Source organism: Osmia lignaria, chromosome 7, assembly GCF_051020975.1.
Source record: "Osmia lignaria lignaria isolate PbOS001 chromosome 7, iyOsmLign1, whole genome shotgun sequence".
Lineage (NCBI taxonomy): Eukaryota > Metazoa > Arthropoda > Insecta > Hymenoptera > Megachilidae > Osmia > Osmia lignaria.
This window is the reverse complement of record NC_135038.1, coordinates 4,037,062-4,059,258: the sequence shown is the minus strand read 5'-3', so window position 1 is coordinate 4,059,258 and position 22,197 is coordinate 4,037,062. Positions and strand designations below refer to the sequence as shown.

At 46.7% G+C, this 22,197-nt stretch overlaps 1 protein-coding gene across 1 annotated transcript; it reads right to left on the bottom strand.

Moving 5' to 3' along the window:
• Window positions 1-1,535: 1,535 nt before the first annotated feature.
• LOC117609416 (uncharacterized) lies at window positions 1,536-21,208 on the bottom strand. Its single transcript, XM_034335709.2, has 8 exons — window positions 21,061-21,208; window positions 16,788-19,109; window positions 16,340-16,570; window positions 10,244-10,357; window positions 9,945-10,031; window positions 3,637-3,837; window positions 3,276-3,461; window positions 1,536-3,185 (listed from the first exon to the last, which is right to left on the bottom strand). Exons 2-8 carry the CDS (start codon window positions 17,095-17,097, stop codon window positions 2,467-2,469), a joined length of 1,848 nt encoding a protein of 615 aa, XP_034191600.1. The 5' UTR covers window positions 17,098-19,109; window positions 21,061-21,208; the 3' UTR covers window positions 1,536-2,466.
• Between the last annotated feature and the right edge of the window lie 989 nt (window positions 21,209-22,197).

The window sequence follows — 22,197 nt, the reverse complement described above, 5'->3', positions numbered from 1 at the left end:
GAGAGGGATTCGATGCACCCTCTGGCATACAGGGTGTACCACGCAACCGGGGCAAAAGATATCTTTAACATTCAAACGGTGATGCCCGAGTCAATTTTGACCCAGACCTCTGAAGCTCGTACAATGAACCTTCGATTAAAATTAGACGTTTAAATTTTAAAAAGAATAAGAAAATCATAAGAAAAAATCAAACGGGGTCAAGTTCTACTTCTCAAGAGTGCGACTGCATCTTTTTCTTTTGATGCAGTTCCACAATTTGATCAGAAATGATTTTAATTTTTAAGCGTTACTAATTATGAAGCAAAAGATAGCTTGTTCCAGTTACGTGGAACACCCTGTATAGAGGAGCAGCTCACCGGTTACGGGTGTAGAGTATGCAGGCGCGGGTGTATTAAAAAGCGGGGGTGGCTGCGGTCGCGTACCAATCACCCGACGGGGATGAGGGGGGTAGGAGGTGGCTCTTCGTGAACGAGAGGGGGTCAAAAGGTGGTCTGGGGTGGCTCGATGGACGGGAGCAGTCACGGTGGAGAGAGGGATCATACAGAGAGACGGTTTGTTCCGAGAGAGAACACGCCCGAGCCACGCAACCCCCGTGAAATTTTAATCGTGTCGTCATTGGGGTAGTTTGTTGCGATAACCCGACCAGCATGGACGTGTACGGGTTTTGCCGAAAAAAGGACCGCAGTGATCGCTGGAACACGTTTCTACCGTTCTCTCGTTCCCTTTTTTCAGAAGGGTGGAGAGAATACTGATTCTCGTCTTTAAGGGTGATGAATTGTATTTTCGGTGTAGATTTTTGGATCTGTCGCTCGATCATTCGGTGAGTTCTTTTTTCAGGTTAAGATTTTTCCCTATTTATCGTTGAGATCAAATTAATTTACCTAACAAAATTTCCCAATAATCATCGTCCCAATTTCTCGAGAATAAAACTCGAAACATTAATCTACTTTTACTTTCACCGATCGGATTTCACCCCATACGAACGAACTGTTTTTTTTTTGTTTTTTTTTTTTTTTCACGCCGCAGAACAAGCGCGTATATTTACCAGTGTCGTAATTAGCAGCGTTGACGGGACACGTTTTCATCGATGAACGCGTTCGTGCACACGGGGGAGGGAGTTAAAAGAGGGGTGAGGGCCACGGGTGAATGCATCGTTTGAAAGATTCATGGAGATGCGGTGTACCGGGCATTATTGCTCATTTGATCGGGCGGCGCATCGGAAAATAATGTAGAAAATTGTTTTGCGGTCTTTTTATCTCGATTTCAGAGACGTGACGGCTGGTATGCTGATAGCAACACAACCGATCGCTTTTCGAGGGAACAGTGGGAAGAGAGATGCTTTGTGTATCCCATCAATCACGCGGACCTTTTCACCGACCGGATATCGGGCCTGGCCGTTTTTGCGTGCGGTGCATCCCGCTCGATTGCAATCGCGGCGAATTATTGAATCTGCTGCATCTCGTCTGTCCGGATTAGGTTGGGTTAGTTCGCGACTTCTCTGGGACGATTTTGCATTTTCCGAATCGCGCTCAAACATTTCTATCCCTTTCTCTATCGCGGACACCGAAACCTATCGGTCAATCATTTTGAAATCGCGTTGAAAATTTTGCATTAAAATTTTCTGAATACCTCAACGACCCAACATTTTCCGGATCATTTATTTGAATTAAATATGCAACGTTACCAATGAATTTGTACTTACTGGTCGAAGATCAGCCGCACGTTCTTCAAGGATCGTTGAAGACACGCTGCGTAAAAAGATCATTCATGGAACGGATGATATTACTTTATTTGATGACGGTACTTAAACAGTGAAAGATATTTCTTTTTCCAAGCCAGTCACGTTTAACACAGAACGTCAACAGGCCTAAGTTATTACGCTCGATCTACTCCCTGTTACATTTGCTGCCGATCGTCGGTTAATATTCCTTGTAAAAACAGCAGAAAAAGAAAAAAGGAGTAGACTCGCAAGAACGTGACTTAGCTGGTACTTTGTATCCTTAATTCTGCGATATTTACAACGACAGTAGCTCTTTTTCTTCGAACGATTCGCATCGCGCAATTTCTCTTACCCCTCAGACTTTGTCATTCTCGTCGGAATCACGTCGGTACGATGAGGATCGTTGAGAAAAATCGCTTAATCTCACTCCAAGTGACAATGGATAGCGTTTAACACGTACGCGAGACATTAAACCTAAAGTGATAATTGGACGCCGCTTATATTTACAAGCTATACGAACGTAAACCCTGGTTAGTCCTCGAGTCCTTGATCGAAGGACCAAGTATCTCTCACGATTGACTCCTGACTAGTACATTCAGTCGAAACGAGTCGAGAAATTCGATAATCTCCGGGGACCCGATACAATATCTAACGTAAACTGATCGAGATTCGGGCAAATTTACAAGCAGATATCTTCGAAGATATCGCTGCGTTCAGAAATCCTTTGAGCCGACTAATTTCGTCCTTTAGTACGGTCTCCAGACCTGTCTGGGCTTAGGGCTCGTCTCTCTTCTCGCTCTGACCCCATCCCTCTCGACCTCGCTGTCTTCTTCCTTCTTCCTCGTTGTCAAATCCTGTCCCATGTTTTCTTTATCCTGTCCCCTCTTCGTGCTTAGATCCACGGTACCCTCCAATCGGATTTTAACCGCCAGATCTCGTCGCGAAATCTGCTCGTCGCTGAACGTTTCCTGATCGTTCGAATTCTCCATGCTGGGCCTCAGGTGTACCGAAGCATCTTGAAACGTCACGTCCGTGGTGACGTCTTCGAGGTCGCTTCTAACCGGAGATATCCTCGGAGAATCTTGTTCCGGAAGAGACTCGTCGCTTCTCGCGCGATCTCTGTTTGGATCGTGTTCGTTCCTGTCGTCGACCTCTATACTTCCGTCAGGGCTGTCGAGACCGGATCTAGGGAACGGATCTTGCTCGTCGTCTCGCTGTTTCTCTTCTTTCAAGTCGATTTCCGGGCTGTTGCTGTGACTCCTAAGCTTCCTGGTTTCTTCCAGTCTGGCTTGGTCGGGCCTCTGCAATCGTTGCTGGGCTAGTCTCAACGCCAGAGCGTGCCATTCGGGCTCCAAAGCGTATTGCTGCGTGTGATAGAGAGGATTGTAGAGCCAAGACGATTGTGGCAGCAACGGGGCGAATATCGATCCGAAGATTGACCCTGTGGCTCCCAGAAGATGAAGACCTGTCGTTAGAACAATCGTCAACTCGATTACTAAGATTCCGATCCGCTATTCGAGAGTCAACGTACTGATTATTTTATCAAAGCCAGTACCTTGAAAATGAGAATGATGTCCAGAAGGGCTGGGCGTGGTGGTGGTCGTGGTAGGTTCGGCAGGTGGTGTGGGTGCCGCGACGGTGGCCGTCGTGAGCAGGCCGGGTCCGGGATTGCCAGGTGACGATGTCGGTGTCACCACTCTGACGGAAACGCTGATTGGAACCAAATCGTTCCTGGACGACTCTTTAAGAAACCCATTAATCGGTGAGCTCGAACCCATCACCCAACGACCTAACGATCCTTCGACACTGTCGTTCGATTCTGACATCCTTTCGATCGATTTCCCAAAATTAAACAGGACTTGACGCGAAGGATGTCATCTCGTAACAGTGTCAGAGAAAAGTCTTCGAGTTCTTACCGGTGTTAGGTGCAGGTAGTCTAGGAGATCTTTGCTCGATGCTGTGGTGGAAGGGATTGAAGGCCGACGCACCAGCTGTTGGAGGATGTGTATGCGAGTGGTGACCAGGAGGTGGTGGAAGACAGTGGGGTGGCAGAGAACCTCGGGGTAATCCACCCCACCCTTGACTTGCTCCTTGCTCCAGACTCAGGTGTTGCAAGCCTGTGCAATCGAAACGATCTTTGAAATTATGTCTGTCAGTATTTCGGCTTCTTGTCCGGTATCTTGGTTACTAGGATATTCCGCTGTACCTGTTGGCTGGTCAAATTTAATAAAATTCAATAAAACTGGAAGGAATCAAAGGGTACTAAATAAAATCTGTCAAAAATGTCAAGTTCGAACCTCGATTGATGCCTGAAAGCGATCGTAATAAATGACCAAACAACTTGGTACGAAGAGAAAATAGAAACGTCCTCGGAAGATCTGGAAATGTTGTATGTCGGACGGATAAGCGATCACCCGATGACAGATAGAGCTACAGAAACGTTTCCCTTTGACGTAGCGAGCGTTTGACGTGGATGGACAGTTAAATTTATCCAATAGAGAATAGAGGAACGATCGATTTCCTTCTTTTTTTTTTTTTTTCCAATGGTAGCCAATATCACACGACCATGGAGAACGTTTGCGTATAAACGTTACGTGCAGCTATGCAATTAAATTCACCACATCGAAGAAATTAATTTATTCTAACGCGATTACCCCTCTGATCGTTGAAAAATTTCATCGAAATTTTACGAAGAAAATAATCGAGCAAAGAAATGACTAAACCGCGGGGAAAGGAATTAAAGTTGGTTGTACGAAGGTACATAGGGTGGAAAAGGGTGAAACGAAGCCCGTAGTCAACGGTATAGTATCGGTTTTTCGAAACACCTTGATCAATAGCAGATTATACCGTCATCTGTGCAGGGCAGTTTAAAAATTCCGTGAAAGCTCCGAAGCCACCGACTTCGAGGGGTGGGGATCGCGTCGGAGTGGCAAATAGGGGAAGCTTTCGAAATGGTGGGGAGGGTTGTCTGGTCACTGGAACGTGGGCGTGGTGTATCGTGCTTGCGAACGCTACGATTGGACCGTCGTCTATCCCCGCCAACCATCAGACAGCCGATGGTAGGGATGTAAAAAGCTCGGTAGGGGTCGAAGGGGTGATTTTTAAGCTCTCTTTAAGCCGAGCTTGCCAGAGAGGACACCACTATCTCGCGTTCTACCACATCGTCGTGGAACAGCGAGCAGTCCAGCTGGAAACTCGCAAGGGTAGAGAGAAAAAGAGACAGAGAGAGAGAGAGAGAGAGAAAGAGAGAGCTTGTAGCTGCAGCTATTTTATGAGAGGATTAAGAAAACGATAAGAGGCGAAAGCTACGCTGCCTGCGAGCTTAAGGAGGCCAAGGGTTTCCCTCTACCAGTTGCAACATAAGTGATGCGTTTCCTCAGAAAAATCCTCGCTTGATATTTCTTTCGAAGGGTACACTATGCATTCGTATTTAATTCGAGCTCAGACAAAGACTTGGTAGAGCAGCTGATCGTTAATAAGACAGGGGGTTCCCGAATTCAGAAGTTTCGGTATTTGACAGCGGCGCGTATCTATTTCAAACGGCTCGTAACATACTTTCAATTTAATAAACCCCCAAAACGCCTGGCACCCTCTTGGAAACGGTGCTCGCGTGCCAGGATGGGGGAGGGTGGCGGGCGATAATTCGGAAAACAAATGAAGACTAATGAGGGGAGAAGCCTGGCGAGATCTGTGAAAGAGTCGGGAGAGAAAGAGACGGAAGGAGGCAGGCGTAGTGCCTGAAAGGGTTCAAGGAGCCGCTACCCTTTAAGGGGTGAGAAATGTTAAGCTTAAACGTTACGGCCCTAGGGTTAGTTGCCTTTATGTGTACCTTCTACTGGGGTACCGAAGCTTTAAGGGATGATGTATTATCGAGCAGCATGTTCAAAATCCGCTCTAGCTGTTTCAACCACGCGCCACATTTCCCTTAACTTTAACTTCACGCTTCCTCTCGATATTTGTCATGTTCAATGATGAAACTCGATGATATACCTTCATAGTTGATTAAATTCTTACGCCACTATACCTTAATCAATAATCAACAGAAGAAAAGATAGAGAAAAGCAGCGATTCCCTTCGGTGAAACCAAAATAAGTAGTACAAGTCAATGGTATGTCAGACATTGGAGAAAAATTAATCCTAACGCTACAACATTCGACCCTGACGCGAATTTTTTGTAATATAATCCATTCTGAGCACTACGGTTCTTTTGTTGCCATATAAATAATTTGTTCCAAGCAAATATGCATTTGCCATATTAAATTTTGCAAAATCTTTTGTATAGAAGAAGCGAGTGCCTTTCCACGAAATCTACGACAAAAGCATTTATATCAAGTGACATAGAAAAATATACGTGACGCGTTTTTAGAGTTGCACGATACGGAAAAGGGTTACGCTTGTCACTGCCGAAAGATAGACAAAAAGAGCGAAGAGCCGACGGTAGAGAAACTTAAGGGTTGTTTAAAGACGTTGGGCTAAAGGCTGACGTCCGGGGCCGAAAAGTAAAGAGTAAAGCCGGTTCGTTTAGGTTGCTCGCTTAAAATTCCGCCGCCATGAAGAAGGCCAACAGCCCAGCCAGAGATACATAATAAATTAATTCGCGTATTTTCCTGTCCTCCTTATCTATTCAAATCTATGCAAAACAGGAGTTAAAACGCCCTTCTTACTGCTAAGGCATTAACCCTTGCGGAGCTTGCACACCCTCCCCTCTTTTCAGCTTCTTCTCTAACCCCTGCAACCTCCACACCAACCCTCATCCTCCTTTCTCACGTCCTAGCCTCTCGGTACCGTCGGTCGGATGTCTTTGCACACCCACCCTTTGCGCCCGTTCTCATTATCGCGTCGCAGCAACCCCTAAAATGCCACCCTGGAAAGGTCCCTGGTACCGATCTAAGCTCTGCGAGGAGATATTTCGAGAAAGGACGAGAAAATTGCTGTCTCTCTCGCCACCTCTTCGCGCCACCACCTTTCATCCCTTCTCCTCGGATCACCCACCCCTGTTTCTTACTCCTACCACCGACCTGTTTTCTCCTTCTCTTATATTTACGCTTGCATCCTCTTTGAAGTTACGAACGCGCGCTGATAAAAACGACCAACTTTCGAAACGTTCATTGTACGCTGCTTCTCTTTCGTCTTCGGTCATGTCTTTCACGGACTTCTTCTTTTCTCATACCTTTAATGCTGTCGCATACGCCGGAAATGGAAATTGAATAGACGCAGCTATTTCAAAAATGATACAGTTTTAATCTTTAGAAATGGAAGGAAATTAAAAATCAATTCGTCAAAATTTAAGGATTCTCGTGTCGCGCGAGAGAAGACGATACGAGTAAGGGGACGAAGAACGACGAAAGGTATCATTAGTTACCGTCGCCTACGTCGAAAGGTCCTGGTCACCGGGCCTGATTAAAAGACGGGACACCCTTGCAAGACACGCAGGAGGGTGAAATGTGACGCGAATTTAAAGGATCCGCCGTGATTTGACGCAGGGGTGGACAGGGACAACCCTTAAAAAGGGAACCTTTAAGGATCCAGCACCGCACTCGTCAAGGGTTACTTGGTTTTCCATGTACGTGAAAGGACCTTTTAAAGAAAATTCCCAGGAACCGAATCCCTGAAAACCGACACTTCCCGATTCAATGCCTTTTCTTGTTGAAATTCCTCTGTCTGTAATTAGTAAAAGCTTTTCCTTCGTTCTCCGGTGAAAGTCAATCAGACAAATTTCAAACGTAAAATTTTCTTAGTAGATCCTCTTTAAAGAAAGCTACCGAATTTATTGTAAAACGATCGGCAGAACGGAACGCGACAGTTTTAAACTGAACGTTCCTAACAATCTCCCCCAAATGAGGTAAAGGCCACCTTATTGAAACAGGGGTTGCGATTTTTCCGGTGCCAGCCCAACCCCTGCTACGCGGTTAATTGACACTGGAGGGTGAACAAAGGGGGTTGGGAGGTAAAGTGGGCTAGCTGTGCGAGCTGTTCTTGTTAACTCGAATCCAGAGTCTCGCGATTTTTCATCCCCTTAGCTAGACTGACAAAGACGGTTCCCGAGGCCTCTCGGGAGGCACGCGATCAGGGTGTTTTCTTTCTTGGACAATCTCAACGAGGATCTTTCGCGTGTTGCCAGTCACCGAACACATTAATTTTCTTCTTGCTTCGAGACGTCACTCTCTCTTCTTTTCTTTTCAATGGCTCTTCATTCTAATACGCGTAAATTGAATCGTGGAAATGTTTTAACGGACAGAGTGTATTAACGACGATGAGAATAAAATGACCGTCGTTCTCGGAAGAACGCCACTTAATCGACCCCCTGCTATTTCTGTCTTCGACCAAAAAAGAGATAACGATCGGAACGGATAACCAAGCCAATTAGAAAGCTGCTGACCAAAGTGTCCTTAAATAGAAGAAAGACAGACAAGGAATGTAGCGTAGTTGGAACCTTCTCGTCCTTGGGGAGACCATAAAATTCAAGCCTCCCCTCGAGCTAGACCCGAACGAAATTTAATAACATCCCCCTAGTTACACCTCAATGGGCACCTTAACAACCCCTGTTCGGGTAGCCAACCGTCTCACACCGTTCTCTCTTTTCTTATCAACCCCTCGGCGTAGATATCTAATAAACCAGCTCTCGAAACGCATCTTTATCCGAGCGACGATACACCACCCCCACGTCGTGGCTAAAGTTCGGAAGCTGGCCAACTGACCCCTCGGCAACCGACGAACTGGACAGAGGCGCAACCTGTGCGCTGCTCCTCGAACTACCAGCGAAAGGGTTGAAAAAGTGATGGACACAGTCGCGAATAAACCGATCGATATGCGGGGGATGTTGGTCGCGAACTAAGTACACGCGACCTAGTTACGATTTAAAATTCTACAAAATATATAGTCGTCTCTTTTTCTCAGGGATTACACCCTTAATATTCATCATTTTTTGAAGGAAATTTTATTTATTTTTTTTTTTATCTAAACTATCGAAGGAACAAAGAACTCGTTTCTTCACCGGTGCACAGTTTCTCCGCAAAATATTCAACGTGTCAAAGTTTCATCGGTTGGAGAATAAGAGAGACAGAAAACTCGCGTTCCACGGTAATTGAATTTAGCCGAGCTGCACAGCCGCGTTACGACACGGGGCTGCGACACTTCCGCACCCCGATTGCCGTGGAACAATTTTATGCAAGCCGGGTCTGGAAATTGTTGCGTCGGTCCTCGTTAGCTGAAATTACGATGGAAATCTGAAGGAAAGAAAAGAGAAGTCGAGAGAGAAGCGGGCGCGGCACCGTTGGTCCTTGATTGAGTAGAGCCCACGGGGGTGGTAGCGGTGGTGATGGTGGTGGTGGATGGAAGGGGGACGAGAAATCGACGGCAGGACTGCATACCATTCCCTGAGGGGGTGAGAAAGGGGGGGGGGGTGGTAGCAGAGAGTGAAGCTCCGTTAAGCCGCTTATCATGCCGAAACAATACACTGTCGGTGCACCAGTATCAGTAGCCGACCCTCGCCGCTCAGCGGGGGGTTAGTCCCATCAAAATTTCGAGCTTCGAACGAATTCGAATTGAAATCCGCGCCCCCAAACTTGCCCGTCAATGCGCCACCAACGGAAAACACTGCGGAAATTGCTCGGTTTTTCGCCAGTTATTTAATGAAAACAGAGGGTTTAGTTCTCATGCTCGAGATGGTTGAGTTTTTTTTTCTATCCAATCCTCCGAACATTTCATCGAATTGAAATGCCAAAAGAATCTTTGCCACGTATCTCGAAGAAGGTGAACGCGCTTGCATCAGCACGAAGCAGCTCGCGTTACTTTTCAAGAAGGAACAGGAATTTCACGAAGCAGCCTCGGTACAGGAAGTTACTCGTCAAACGACAGAGGAGAACAGGTCGCAAAGTTTTGGCGAAGAGCGAGCGTGAGGTGTCGAGAAACGAAAAGGCAGAGAGAGCCGGTTGCCGGGGCTTAATCAGAGTCCTCTCCACTTAGACGCCCGCTGGCAAAACTCAATTTTGACTCGGTGCCTGCCGACGCTCAATTTTGACACCCTTCCTAGCCACGAAGCCAGCCGGAGAGGAGAGAAACGCGCCCCGCTTGAAAGGAACAGCCTCGCCTTACGCGCGACATCGTGCCAACGGAAGCTACACGCTTGCAAACTTAGTTATCCACCGAAGCGGAGACGTTCTCAGTGATACGAAGGTGTACTTCGGGGAAACAGGTAGATCTACGCCCACGGAGAAACACTTACCGGACAGCTTAAATCCCAGAGGATCCTGAGGGTGTCCGAACGGGAACGGTCTGGGTCCGAAATGAAAAGGATGAAACGCTTGGTGTCCTGAAACATAACGAGGATTCGTCAGCTGATACAAATTTATATTGTTTAAGTTTCGTAAAACGTTCATTCGGTATACAATGGCGTGTGAAATTTTAAGCAAGCAGATATTTAAATGAAAGGGTGATGTATAAAAAACTAATGTAAATCTATTGAAACGACGGAATCCTTGGAGGTAGAGTTACCTACAGTTGGTAAAATCCTGTAAAACTTACTTGTCTTGGACCTGGGTTCTCTGGGTCCATCCACGGTGACCTTAATCGCCTTGGACAGGGTGGCTATTTGAGGCGGTGACGTCTGTAGCATGATCGTCAGAGTAAAACTCTTTCCTGAAAAGAATGGATAGGTCAGTTTAGGAAGGAGGGGATGAAATTATCACCTGGCGGTAAAACGTAGGGATGAAGTACTTCTATTCTATTAACTCTTACTTTTTCACTAATTTATTTCCATAACTTTTGGCTATTAACTAAATTCTGAAATCGTAACCATATTGGTGTAAGATCCATACGAGCGTGACAGGAAACATCTCGACAAAAGTTAGAGAGAAACAACCCCGATAGATCGAAGTGGAAAGGTGGAAGAACGAAATCGCGCGTAACAAGCGGCCGCGTATATTTGTTGGGGTGGGTTCGCGTTTAGCGTCCCTTCCCCGACATTAACATATTCCGGCCGATTCGGGCCAAACATCGACGCAGCGGCGCCACTCGTTCACCCCTTACTTCCGGCACATTTGTGTTTTGTTTCCAGCGAACGCACCCTCTGCGCTTTGGCATTGCTATTCGGCTCGCTCTCGCGAACAGTTGGCCGCGTTTCTCGCGAAAAAGCATCGGAAAGAAGCGCCTACTAAACGACCAACAGACAAGGGTGGTTCGCGTTGGGGATGTTTACACCCTGACAGAGAAAATTCTCTCAGAATATTGTCTCCTTCTTTTTTCCTTGTTCCGATCGAAACAGATTTACCTATTTGTTGGAGAATTTATTCGCGTCCAAAAAAGGTTTTTTTAATAATTAAACTTTCTCGTCGATTCAAGACATTTTAACGACATATCGTAGAGGAAAGAAAAAGGATAGAAAGCGTGAAGAACTTAAGCGTGTTCTATCGCTACGAGCATGAAGTTATACGGCTTATAATGGGGTCGGGGTGCGTGTATGCACGCGGTTCCGTAGTTTTATTTCATAGTGGCGTGGCTTGGACGGCAAACGACCGGGTTTTTACGGTGAACCACGACATTTAACCGGCTTACCGCCGTCGTCCAGCGAAATATTCAGCCCCGGGACTTGAGCGTCGCCGAGGGAACGACGCTCTTTTATCGCGTACCACTCTTGAAACAAGGATCGCTGCTTCTACCCTTTGAAGGATTTTAATTAGTCTACGGATAACGGGCTTCCTGTATTTTCTTTCGAATTGAAACATGTAAAAAAGAGGGGATGATACGCGCACTACCGTGTACAAAAATTTAATATATTTCAGAGAAAAATTTGAAGAGTGAAAACGGAAAATGGGATAGAAATTTCAAGCGGGGAAAGGGAAGTAGTAACGAGGCTAAAGTTTATTGCCGGTGCGGTGTCAGATTCGCGATGGCGGTAGCGGCACGAATCGAGGGTGATGGCAAGCGTTTTGAGGGTGTTTATGAGGCATTATGTGTAACTCGCTGGAAGAACGATCCTCCCCCTTGAGGTCTGCTGCCCTCCACCTGTCTACGCTTCCCGAAATCGTAATTCGTTGCGTGTTAAACGGCGGCTTTGCACGCATCAATCTGCGCCCCTTCATACACTCTTACTTCCCGCATCATTTCTCAATCTACTCGTACTCGGTTACAGATTTTTCAAATATCTCTTCGTTTGTCCATTCGTTTCTTTAAATGTATTTAATTTTTGTAACTTCGCCGAGAATACTCGTTCAGGGATCGATGAATTTCTTTTTTTCTCTGGCGAATAAAAAGTAGCATAATGGTAGCGCGTTTATGGGCTCGCGATGACCCGCGCCCATTTGCGACGACAAGGATTTGCACACCGCGAGAAGACACGAGAACGCTCGCGTACACCCTAAGTTTGCCCAGGGATCATGCAGCGTTAAAAACTCCCCTGTTTGCCGGCGAAGCTCGTAGCCGAGGGTGGCTTGGATCGTTATTTCAGAGTGTTTGTCGTGTTTTAAGATTCTGACGTTTTGACTGGCCGAATCGGTTGTGAAACGATGCTCGGGCGTCGTGTACACTTTTATCGACGCTCCTCCTCTCTATACCTTACTAAAGAACAATCCTCGTTCCCGTTAATCTTACCTCGCGTGCCACTTTTTCGGCTCATTATTTATTCACCGTGCAAGAGAAACAGGTCGAGGCAATTATAGACTGTCCGTGGAATGTGGAACGTTCTTACTTTTAAAAATTCTGAATAAGATTATCGAAAATCTGGAATTCACGATTCCCTTAAAATCTTTTAGACTTGGAAATGATTTAATAAGTCGTAAAGACCCGTCGACGTAGAAAAGGGTCGACGCTTTTTTTTTCATAGACCTCTGAAACCCATCCCCGCATTGCAACCTTGAAACAGCTGTTGCGATTCACGTTACCAGAAATTTGCTTTTGATCGCGCGTAACTTACGCGAAGCATCACCCTTTACCTCCTAATTAATCGCGAGTGAAAAACCATCCTCTAACGATCCATCTCCGTATTCCGTGGTTCAATCAAGTTTCAAATGAAATTTCCTAGATAACGAATATAAAAATGAAAGTATCGTTTGTCTGGTCGCAAGAAATCGACAGATCGCAAGAGGAACAACGGGGGCAGCTCGGTGAAATGCACGGGCAGCCCGGTGGATTTCGTCGACCGCCTCGACGACGTTTTTTTCCCAATTAAAAATTAAAAAATCCAACCCTCTCTCAAGTAAAGGATCGCGCAAGAGGGCGAGCGGGTAAAGAGGCGCGGAGAGAGAGAGCGAAGTTCTATGGCGGATGACTGCACCGAGATTTTCTACCGATTAAACATTATTTTTCCCGCTGGTCTCCGCTCGTCCTACGTGCCTGCCCGCTCTGTTTCTTTTTACATATGCTAATTCCACGCTCTCCACGTTTTTTCCTGGCCCTTTTTAACCGTACACCGTGCTCGCTCCGATGAATCCTCGACTCGATGTCGACGAGCTTGTACCCGTCTCTTGTCTGAAAACTTTTCTCGCTCGCAATCGTTGCTTCGATTAGCCATAAACGCGACCCCCGGCTTTACGTTTCGCCACCCTCGCGTTTTCTCTTCTTCTTCTTCTTCTTTTATTCCCGTGTAATCGTTATCCATCTGGGAATCGTAACTCTTCTGGTAAAAAAGAAAAAGTGTCACTGATCTTTTCGCTCCGTTTCAAAAATTTCACTAAAACTCGATGGAAACTGATCATAGGTTTACGAGGAAGGGATGGGTGGCAACACCCACCAGATGGTTCATCGAAGATCAAGAAAAACGAGAATCGACGAGAAAAAGAAGAAGAGAAGCGAGCGTGAATCATGAGGTAAAAGAGTGACGAAGTGAGAGGAGGAGAAAGGGAATGTATCGGGCGAGGACATCGGTCAGGATCTGGGCTGTCGATAGTTGGAGCTTTGCCTCGGGATTCTCGCGTTCTCCTGCCGCCTCCGAGCACGTCATAAAACACAGGTAACTCCGGTATTTATGTCCGTCGTTTTTACGCCCCTAGCTGGCCACCGGTTTCAGCGCAGCCGAACGCTACATACGCGCGTGCTAACTCGCGTCTCGACTCCTAGACACGATCGTGAGCTGAAAGAGCAACAGAGCGACGGAGAGAAAGAGAGGCAGCCAGTTTCACGCTAATCCCTGTCGGAAACGAAAGGGGTGGCCGAGTGATATACGCCTCTGCGCCGCTATGATAATATCCCCTCTGACCCCTCGCCAGATCGCCCTTTTGTTTCGCGACTTTCCGCGAGAGATCCGGATGAAACCTACTCTCAGATGGAAGACAACCCATTCTTATGCTGCAACTGTTTTCAAGGCATCCCCCTTACGGGGTGTAAAGTAGACAGACGCGTTTTCGAAACTTTACGGCTGGTTAAATGGTTGAATCGATCAACGAAGGATACAGTATCTCGTATTGCCAGGAGTTTATACTAAAATTTCAATCTAATTTCGTTTAAAAATCGAAGTGTCGTCGTTCTCTTTCCATTGGATGATTCGAAAGGCGTTAAAAATGGTCGAGAGAACAGATGGAATCGAGGGCAGCCGGCTCATTTCAATTTTTCGTGCAACGCACTCGTCGTTTATCTCGACTAAAATCATTCCTCATCCGCATTCGCAATATTAAATTGGCATGGCGAAGCCCGCGAGCGAGCATGGAACAAATATTTGCCCCAAAATGGTCAGTGAGCGCGGGCCGCGTACAAAATAACGGAGGCGAAAAAAAAAAAAAAGAACGGGGGAAAAATGTACACGGAATCCGTATATGAAGCGGACCAGCCAACGACTCGTCTCCGTGGTATTATGCGCGATACACCACGTCACTCGCTGGCAAACATCATAAATTTTCGATTTATTTAGCAAATCTGTTTGCGCGACTCCGTAGATGATAACGATTACCTCTGTTATCGGTGATCGGCGGCGAGCAATCGCGAACGTTGCGTACTTGGAAAAACGCGCTCCGGTGATATTTTTTCGCGAAATATCGAGTGTGGTTGATATCGCGAGGCGTTTAAAATTGTCCAGAAAAAAAAATTGCTTCCTACAATCGAACATGGATCGAGCATATTGCGCGTAGATTGTACGACATTTGAGCATGTAACGATTACCCCGCCACATGCTTCATCAACTTAGATTCGTCACGAAGTTCCATGGAATGGTTTTCACAATTTTTTCGCGAAACTCGTCGGATGAGAAGGATATCGCGGATACATAGGGAATCAGAGAATAGGAGGGTGAGAGAGGGAGGTGGGTGTGGGTGGTCGAAGGGGGTGGTTTGGGAGTAGAGTGGTTGGCTGTAAGCGGCTTTGGTTTCCATGGCAGTAAGCCCTCATTACTGTATTACGGGCAGCCCCTAACTACCAACCGTACGCAACGATTTGCCTCTAGAACCTCTATGAGGGTGACGGATCATGCAAGATTGTTTTCCGCGTGTCCGGGAAACGCCGATATCCCAATCTGCCGGAAATATTTCCTCCTGACGGTGTTCATCTCGAACCGGTACGCGGTAATTTGCGAATTTATCCTGGCATTAGGGATGAAAATCGTCCTCCCACCCCTCTATGACCTTCTTTTAAAAACTGCTGTCTATTTCTCCGCCGTTGACGAAGTTCAAGTAACCCGAGATCGTTTGCAAAATTTTCACCCTTCGCCAGAGGAAACAACTTCATCGTGGAAAGTGAGCTTTCGTTGGGGAAAGACTGGGAAAATATTTGAAAATTTACGTCCTCCGCAGACGCGCGAGTCAAGAGGGTGATCCATGAAAAAAAAAAGCTGGCATTTAAACCACCACCGTTTAAGATTCGACCTCGTCTCTCAATCGACTTCGGTCGAAGGAAGAGCGTCGATACCGGGGCCAGACCCCGCAATTTCCTTTTCCAATTTGCCATAAACAAGTCGACCAACCCCCCTCGTTAACCGAATACTACCACCAGCAGCGTCGCGTTCGTCGCTACGAAAGTTAGCGATCGAAGGAAGAAAGACGAGCCTGAAGATGGGAAGGGACGTCGCGTCGTTGCAACCCGGTCGAATTAAAGGAATTAAAGGACGCCTCGTTACTCGTATCTCTCGATCCTTGCCACCCTCTCGGGTCGGGAAAAAAACAAGGGAGCGACTTTCTTCTTCTAAGTCCTACTAGTTCGAGCTCTCGTAATGGCAGCGATTATTAGCTCGCATTATTCAACGAAGCTAGGGCCCCGTTGATCTTTTCCTTTCCCTTCTCCCTTCCTCCTACGAACTCCAAAGGAATGGCTGAATTATTGAGACGCGGAGGCGGGAAATTAAAAAATCTCGACGACGTCGCGTCGGCCAGGCCGAGATATCGGAGTCGTCGTATTTGCCGGGTGAATTAAAAATGAGGATGAAACGAAGGGGCCAGCTGGTTCGTCTTTCTCGTCCGAGGAAAAACGAGGCCATCAGTCGGCCCACCGCCTTAATGTACCGACTGTTGAATGATTTAAGACGCCTTGGAAAAAGCTTCTTTTCTCGGTACGAGTCGAGCTGATCGAATCTTTCCTTTTTTTTTTTCAATCGCCCCTAAGAGAACGTATCCTTAATTGGTTCAGTTGGTTTGACGTTGCGATTTTTACCAGGAAATGGTTGAAATATCTGACGTGATAAAATGATATCAGAAAACGACTCACCTCGACCGCTTCGACCGACGAACCTGAGGTCGTTGAATTTCGCTACCTGGTTCTTCATCACCGCGGTGGAATTTCGCAATTCCGCGCAACAATTTTCGTCGTTCCCAGCACGAACCGTCACCAGGGTCCCATCACCGACCTCGCCTAGGGCTACCACCTTAAACGCAACCGGAAGGGTCTTGTTTGACCTCCAGTGTGCTGGTAGCACCGTACAAACCACGTGCGGCGAACCTATCGTAGATAAATCTTCATTGAAACAAACCGTAAGCCGGAAACTAAATATTGCTCGATCATACGATCGACCATCCATTCTATTCCAAAGTTTATGAACACGGTATCCAGTTCAACTAGTTTTCTACTTGTTGAATGGGATCGAATACGTAAGAAAAAACATGAGTCGTTTGAAAGTTTCTCCCATAGAAAAATATGAAATTTTCATATTTCTTACCTGTTCGAACCAGTTCCCCAGGGTGTTCCGCGAACAACCCGTCCAAAGTTCTTTCGGCGAGCAGATCCGCGGTAAGGGCATAGTCTGGTAGATTATTTCCGCCAGTGGATCCTTGTGGAGGTACCTCGTTCGTCAAGTGCATTCTTCTCCTCGATGACGAGGTCCTTGTTCGTCGGATTCTCCCGCCACCGATCTGATGCACCGAGTTCCCTTGGTGATCCTGATGACCGTTGCGAACTAATCTAGGGTCAGGATAGTCTAAGCCTGGAGGCCGATCCTCGGGGCGTGCATCTCGTAAAGGATTCGTCATGAGAACAGGATCATCGGACTCTTTATTCGAAATATCCTGCTCGCCGGCAAACTGCTGCGAAGAATTCGACTCAATTTTCTTTCTTTTTTTCACTCGATCACAGCACTGATTAATCTATAAACTGACTAATTAATTCGAACTCTGTCTCCAAACGTCTTTGAATCTATCAAGTTTGTTCAGCAACGATGAATTAATATATAATCATAGTTCGGTTGGTTTCTTCGAACGACACGCGCCAGTTTCCGCGTGGTCCCAACGATCCTTTGATCCTTATTTCATTATCCCGCGACAGGGCCGAGGTAAGAGAGCATCCGTTTGCAAATTCTTCCTCGTCTCGATTGCCAAGTCGCGGAGAAAATTCGTTTTATTGGAATCGTCGTCGAATCGACCCCTCGTTTCTTCGTTTCTTTGATCGGTTACCCCACTCTCTCCCGCTTTCTTTTCTTCATTCATTCATTCGTTCGATTCGGCTATCCTCGCTCCGACTATTAATACGATTTGAAATCTCGATGACTTGCCACGTGCCGATCAAAATTATCCGCCACTAATATCACATCAGCACTTGCGGTCGACCATCTAACAGGTGTTAATTCCGCGCCGGGAATCCTCGAAGCCAGCTCCGACCGCGACACAAATGCCACATACGCACATTATTATTCTTGCCAATTCAAGGAACAGCACTGTATCGAATCACCACATGGACACGCGTGCTACCTCGAAATCCAATTGTCACTGGAAGGGTAAACGCGTCATTCGAAGAGGACATCCGGTCCGTTGTTGTTATCCATACCGGAGGAAAATTGAATTTTCTTCGCGCGCTGTTGGTTGACAACGGTTCAGGCTGCCGGTCAGAAGAAGCAGAGATACTTCTTGGTGGCTGTTAGTTCGGCGGGTGGCAGCGGCAACTTGCACGGGGAAGTAGGATAGGGTGTTTAACTCGCGCGGTCTCGTTTCGGTTCGCCGGTGGAAGATGGCGGCTTCTGCGGTGGAGCCGCGCGGTGTGGTTGCGGTGTATTTTTGAGGCTGCCGCCCCCAGCCACCACCGAGACCACCCTGGCTAACCTACCCCTCCGTGCCTCTCTTCCACGCCGCCGCCGCCACCGCCGCCTGCCCGTACTAAGCGACTTGGTGGGGGTTCGTTTTTCCAAGCGGTGGGGAAAAATCTCTCTCTCCTGCTGCACCCTCTTCCACGATATCCTGATGCTACTACCGCTGCTGTTCTCGCTACTCTTGCTACTCTTGCTGATCGCAACACACCTATCCTTTATCTTTCTCCCTCGCACACGCGTTGGAATTCCTTTGAAGAGTAGACGATTCACTATGCTCTAACTTCTAGTTCATCGTTCACAATTAACACCTCGATTGCCACGGCACCCATATTCGGGTGACGTACGAATTTCGATCAGGATCTTATTTAGCTTGTTAAGTACTGGTACTTGCGCGAACGTTAATCGCGCAAGTTAAACGATTATGCACCACACTGTGATACACTCGAAGCAACACTGCGAACGATCATCGGATTGATATTCGTCGGTACGCTTCATATTCACTTTAAATTTTTTCTTCCGTCATCAGAATTCGCTCGTCCCCACTTTCGCGACGTTTCGAAGAATCCCCGAGTCACGTTTGTTGATATTCCTCGATCAGCATTGGATCACGAAGAGATTCAACGCGTCAACAATCACTTTACAATTAACTTCGCGACGTCGAACGCGTTTCGTTTGAAAACTCGTACGAGCAAGTGCAGTTTCGTTGGTCCAAGTGGTGGTTAACCCGGATACCATTCGAGGGTTAAACCGGCACGCGCTCCACCGCAATTTCCAGCAAGCAGAGGAAAAAAAAAGAAAAGGATCCGGTGTAATTAGTGGACGATCTGGTTGATCGTTTCCACGTTGCGGTTTCTCGGTACACCGATAACGAACTTGCCACCGTTTCGATTGTCCTTTTTTTTTTCTTTGTTTCCTCGTCGAGTCGTGGCCGCTTCCGTCGTACAACGACCTCCCCGCGCGAGACTGCAAAACGACACTGGTGAAGAAAGGGAAAACAAAGACGGCAGAAAGGTCCCTCGTGTAGTTGCGTTTTAGCAGCGAGCATCAACCGAGGGGGTTGTTCGGCGATGCTCGGGGGTCTTTGCGAGGGTGCACAAGCGAGCAACGAGAAACCGACGAGGGCTGAACAGAGATAACCGAGATAGAAAAGCGGTGAAAGAAGGGGAACGGTGAGACTTTGTCTTAATGTCAGCGTCATACGTGTTGTCGGCTGTTGAACGCATCCAACGTCTACGAGAAACCTTTGCAGCATTGCTCGGGAATTGGCAAGGATCTCTTCTTCAACCGGTCACAATTATCGTTATTGCGATACCTCGCCGAGATTAAACGGTTCCACGGAGATGCCAACACCCACGACCAGACGCTGATGAAGCTTCGAAATTAGCGCGAACACGAACGTAAACCTTTTCGCTTCAGGTTTTGTTAATTAAATTATTAATTATCCTATGATCTTGAAGAGAAGATTTCAGCTTTCGAAATGAAACACAGTGAACGAAATAGTATAGAGTTTCTCTTTCGACAAACGATAGAAGACTATCGATCATGACGGATCTGTAGCAAGTTACGAGGATCCCTGTACGACACAGACCACCCCATATAATCCTACACCCCAACGAGTAACAATGCAACGCCTCCGCGTCCCTAAACGTCGAGTTCCCGAGATGCATTTCGTCATACATCGGACCCTCGGGTGATACATCGTCTCTCTTTTTTCTGCCCTTCTATTTTTCTGCCCCCGTTTTCGACGCACAACGATGCGTTCGTTTCTTATTTCTATCGTGCGTGTATCTTAAAATTCTTCAAAATCATTTCCTGCTTTTCTTTCCAAGAAAGATACGAGGAATTTTGTTTCTTTAAAATTCTTCGCGCGTTCATAGTTCCAAGAGAAAAGATAGAGAAAGAAGCATTAAGACGAGTAGACGGTGTTGCGTGGAGGGAATTTTAAATTCGCGAAAAACGAAATCGAATATTCGAAATACAACAACTCGATGAAGTAGAGAGAGGTGAGCGAAGCTAGATATTTAGCAGGTTTCGAATATTTCAATAAAAACGTGCCCGACAGTGTTCCGTGGCGCGTCAGTTTTTCACGGAAAAACAGGTATTTAATTATATCGTCCAGTTTGACGTGATTTCATGTAATTAAATCCTGTCGCCATAAAATTACCGGTCGAAACGGTAGGCGACGATATTTTTCAATTAAAAGAAAAATATATTCGATTACGTGACCGGTGTTCGTGTTTCGACCGGATCACCACCCATGTTTCACTATTTTCTTTTATTTCCTTTTTTTTCCTTTCTTTTTTATTTTTTGTTTCGTTTCTCGGCCTTTTTCACGGTAACGATATTCCATAACCCGCATCTGACACGGTCCACATAATCGGTATCGCGGCGGTGAATGCTGGACGATTATCGACGCACTTTTCCGTACAAATTAATTGGCCCAATTATCGACACCGAACAATTACCTACTGGCGACCAATTAGATCAACGCTGCTCGTTGTTCCCGTGCTGCCTGGCAAGAAATAATTGGTGCTCACACGTTCTCGCCTCATCCCCATCCCACACCCCCTCACTTTGCCTACTCTCGTTCAAAAAATGAACACAAAATCATTGAAACAAAAAAAAAAAGGCTTGACATTGTTTATCGTTACGAAACGAGAACTTGAACAAGAACTTAAGAAATGAACACAAAATTTCACTGAAATGGAAAAGAAGTTGGTACAAAGGGAGGGAAAACTCCCCTTTCCTATTAACACTTTACAAAAACTTGACATTATTTATTGATAGAAAACCGAAGGGAAAGTTTCGAATCACCCTCACTTGACCACCCTTTCTCTTCCCCAATATGAAAACAGAATCTCTGATAAAAATGAAATGAAACAAATTGCCAGATAGATCCGGATCGATGACTCACTCACAACCCTTCGTTCACGGAACTATCCTTCGTTTCTTCACCAGTTCCATCGCGAACTCGTTATCCTGATGATTCTTAGTTGTCGGATCTTCTCCGCGTTGGATGACACTTTGATTTTCGCGGCCACGGAACGTCTCCGCGGGTGCGGGTGCAAAAGATAGCAAGGAGGGGGGGTGGTCGCGTTTTCGTAGCGAAGGTAATCACACACGGTTAGCACGTGTTAGCCGGGGCCAATTGTCGAAAAAGGCCGCTGCTCGTCCTCCAAGACGACCGCGTCTTGAGGGGGGGAGGTCTAAGGGGGTGCGGGTGTCTAGGTGAGAGAGTCGTCGCGGGGGGTGGAAAGAGGCTGGAGGCGGCGCCGGAGGCGGGTCGCAGTTTTTCACGAGTTTGCGCATGCGGCTACTTTTATACCCCACCAACGTTACCCGCCGCCTTGACGTTCTTAAAGGCTTCTTAGGGTGAGTTTTGTCCCCTGCCGTCCACCACCCCCCTGTCATCCTGACGGTGGAGGATGGCAAGGAACACGGTGGCTGGCTTTACGCCGATTCCAAACGGTTGCACCACCGACACGATGCTTGCCGACCACGACAGTCTTGGCGAACCTCGATCAACGAGAAACTTTTTCTTCTTCATCGTTATTCGATCGATTCCATTAACACCTTTGCTAACACGGGTAACGATTGTTGATACTTAATAAATAATTTCTTTAATATTTATATTTATCACAGGATAAACTGTTTGTAAGAACTTAAGTACTTAACACTTAACAAGCTTCTGACAAGTCTTTTTATGTTTCAGATTGGAAAAATTCCCCTCTGGAAAGGGGTGTATATATCAACGAAGGGATCACGTGTAAGTATCATCGGCACAAGATTCCACGCTCCCAACTCCCCCGTCTATCCAACGTAACAAGATTGTCGAGAGAAACCAAAGGAGTAGAGCTAAGGAGTTGTTGGTCTGGAGGTGGCTGAAATCAGATTAGCAGCCAGACGCGTAATCGGGGCTTCTCGCCAGCGGACATCGCGTTTCTCAGCGAGAAATTGCATCGTCTGATCATCCGTGCTCCTCGTAAAACAATTCCACGTACAAGCACGTTAGAGACATTTTATATTTCCTTTCAAATTTTCGCGTTTAACC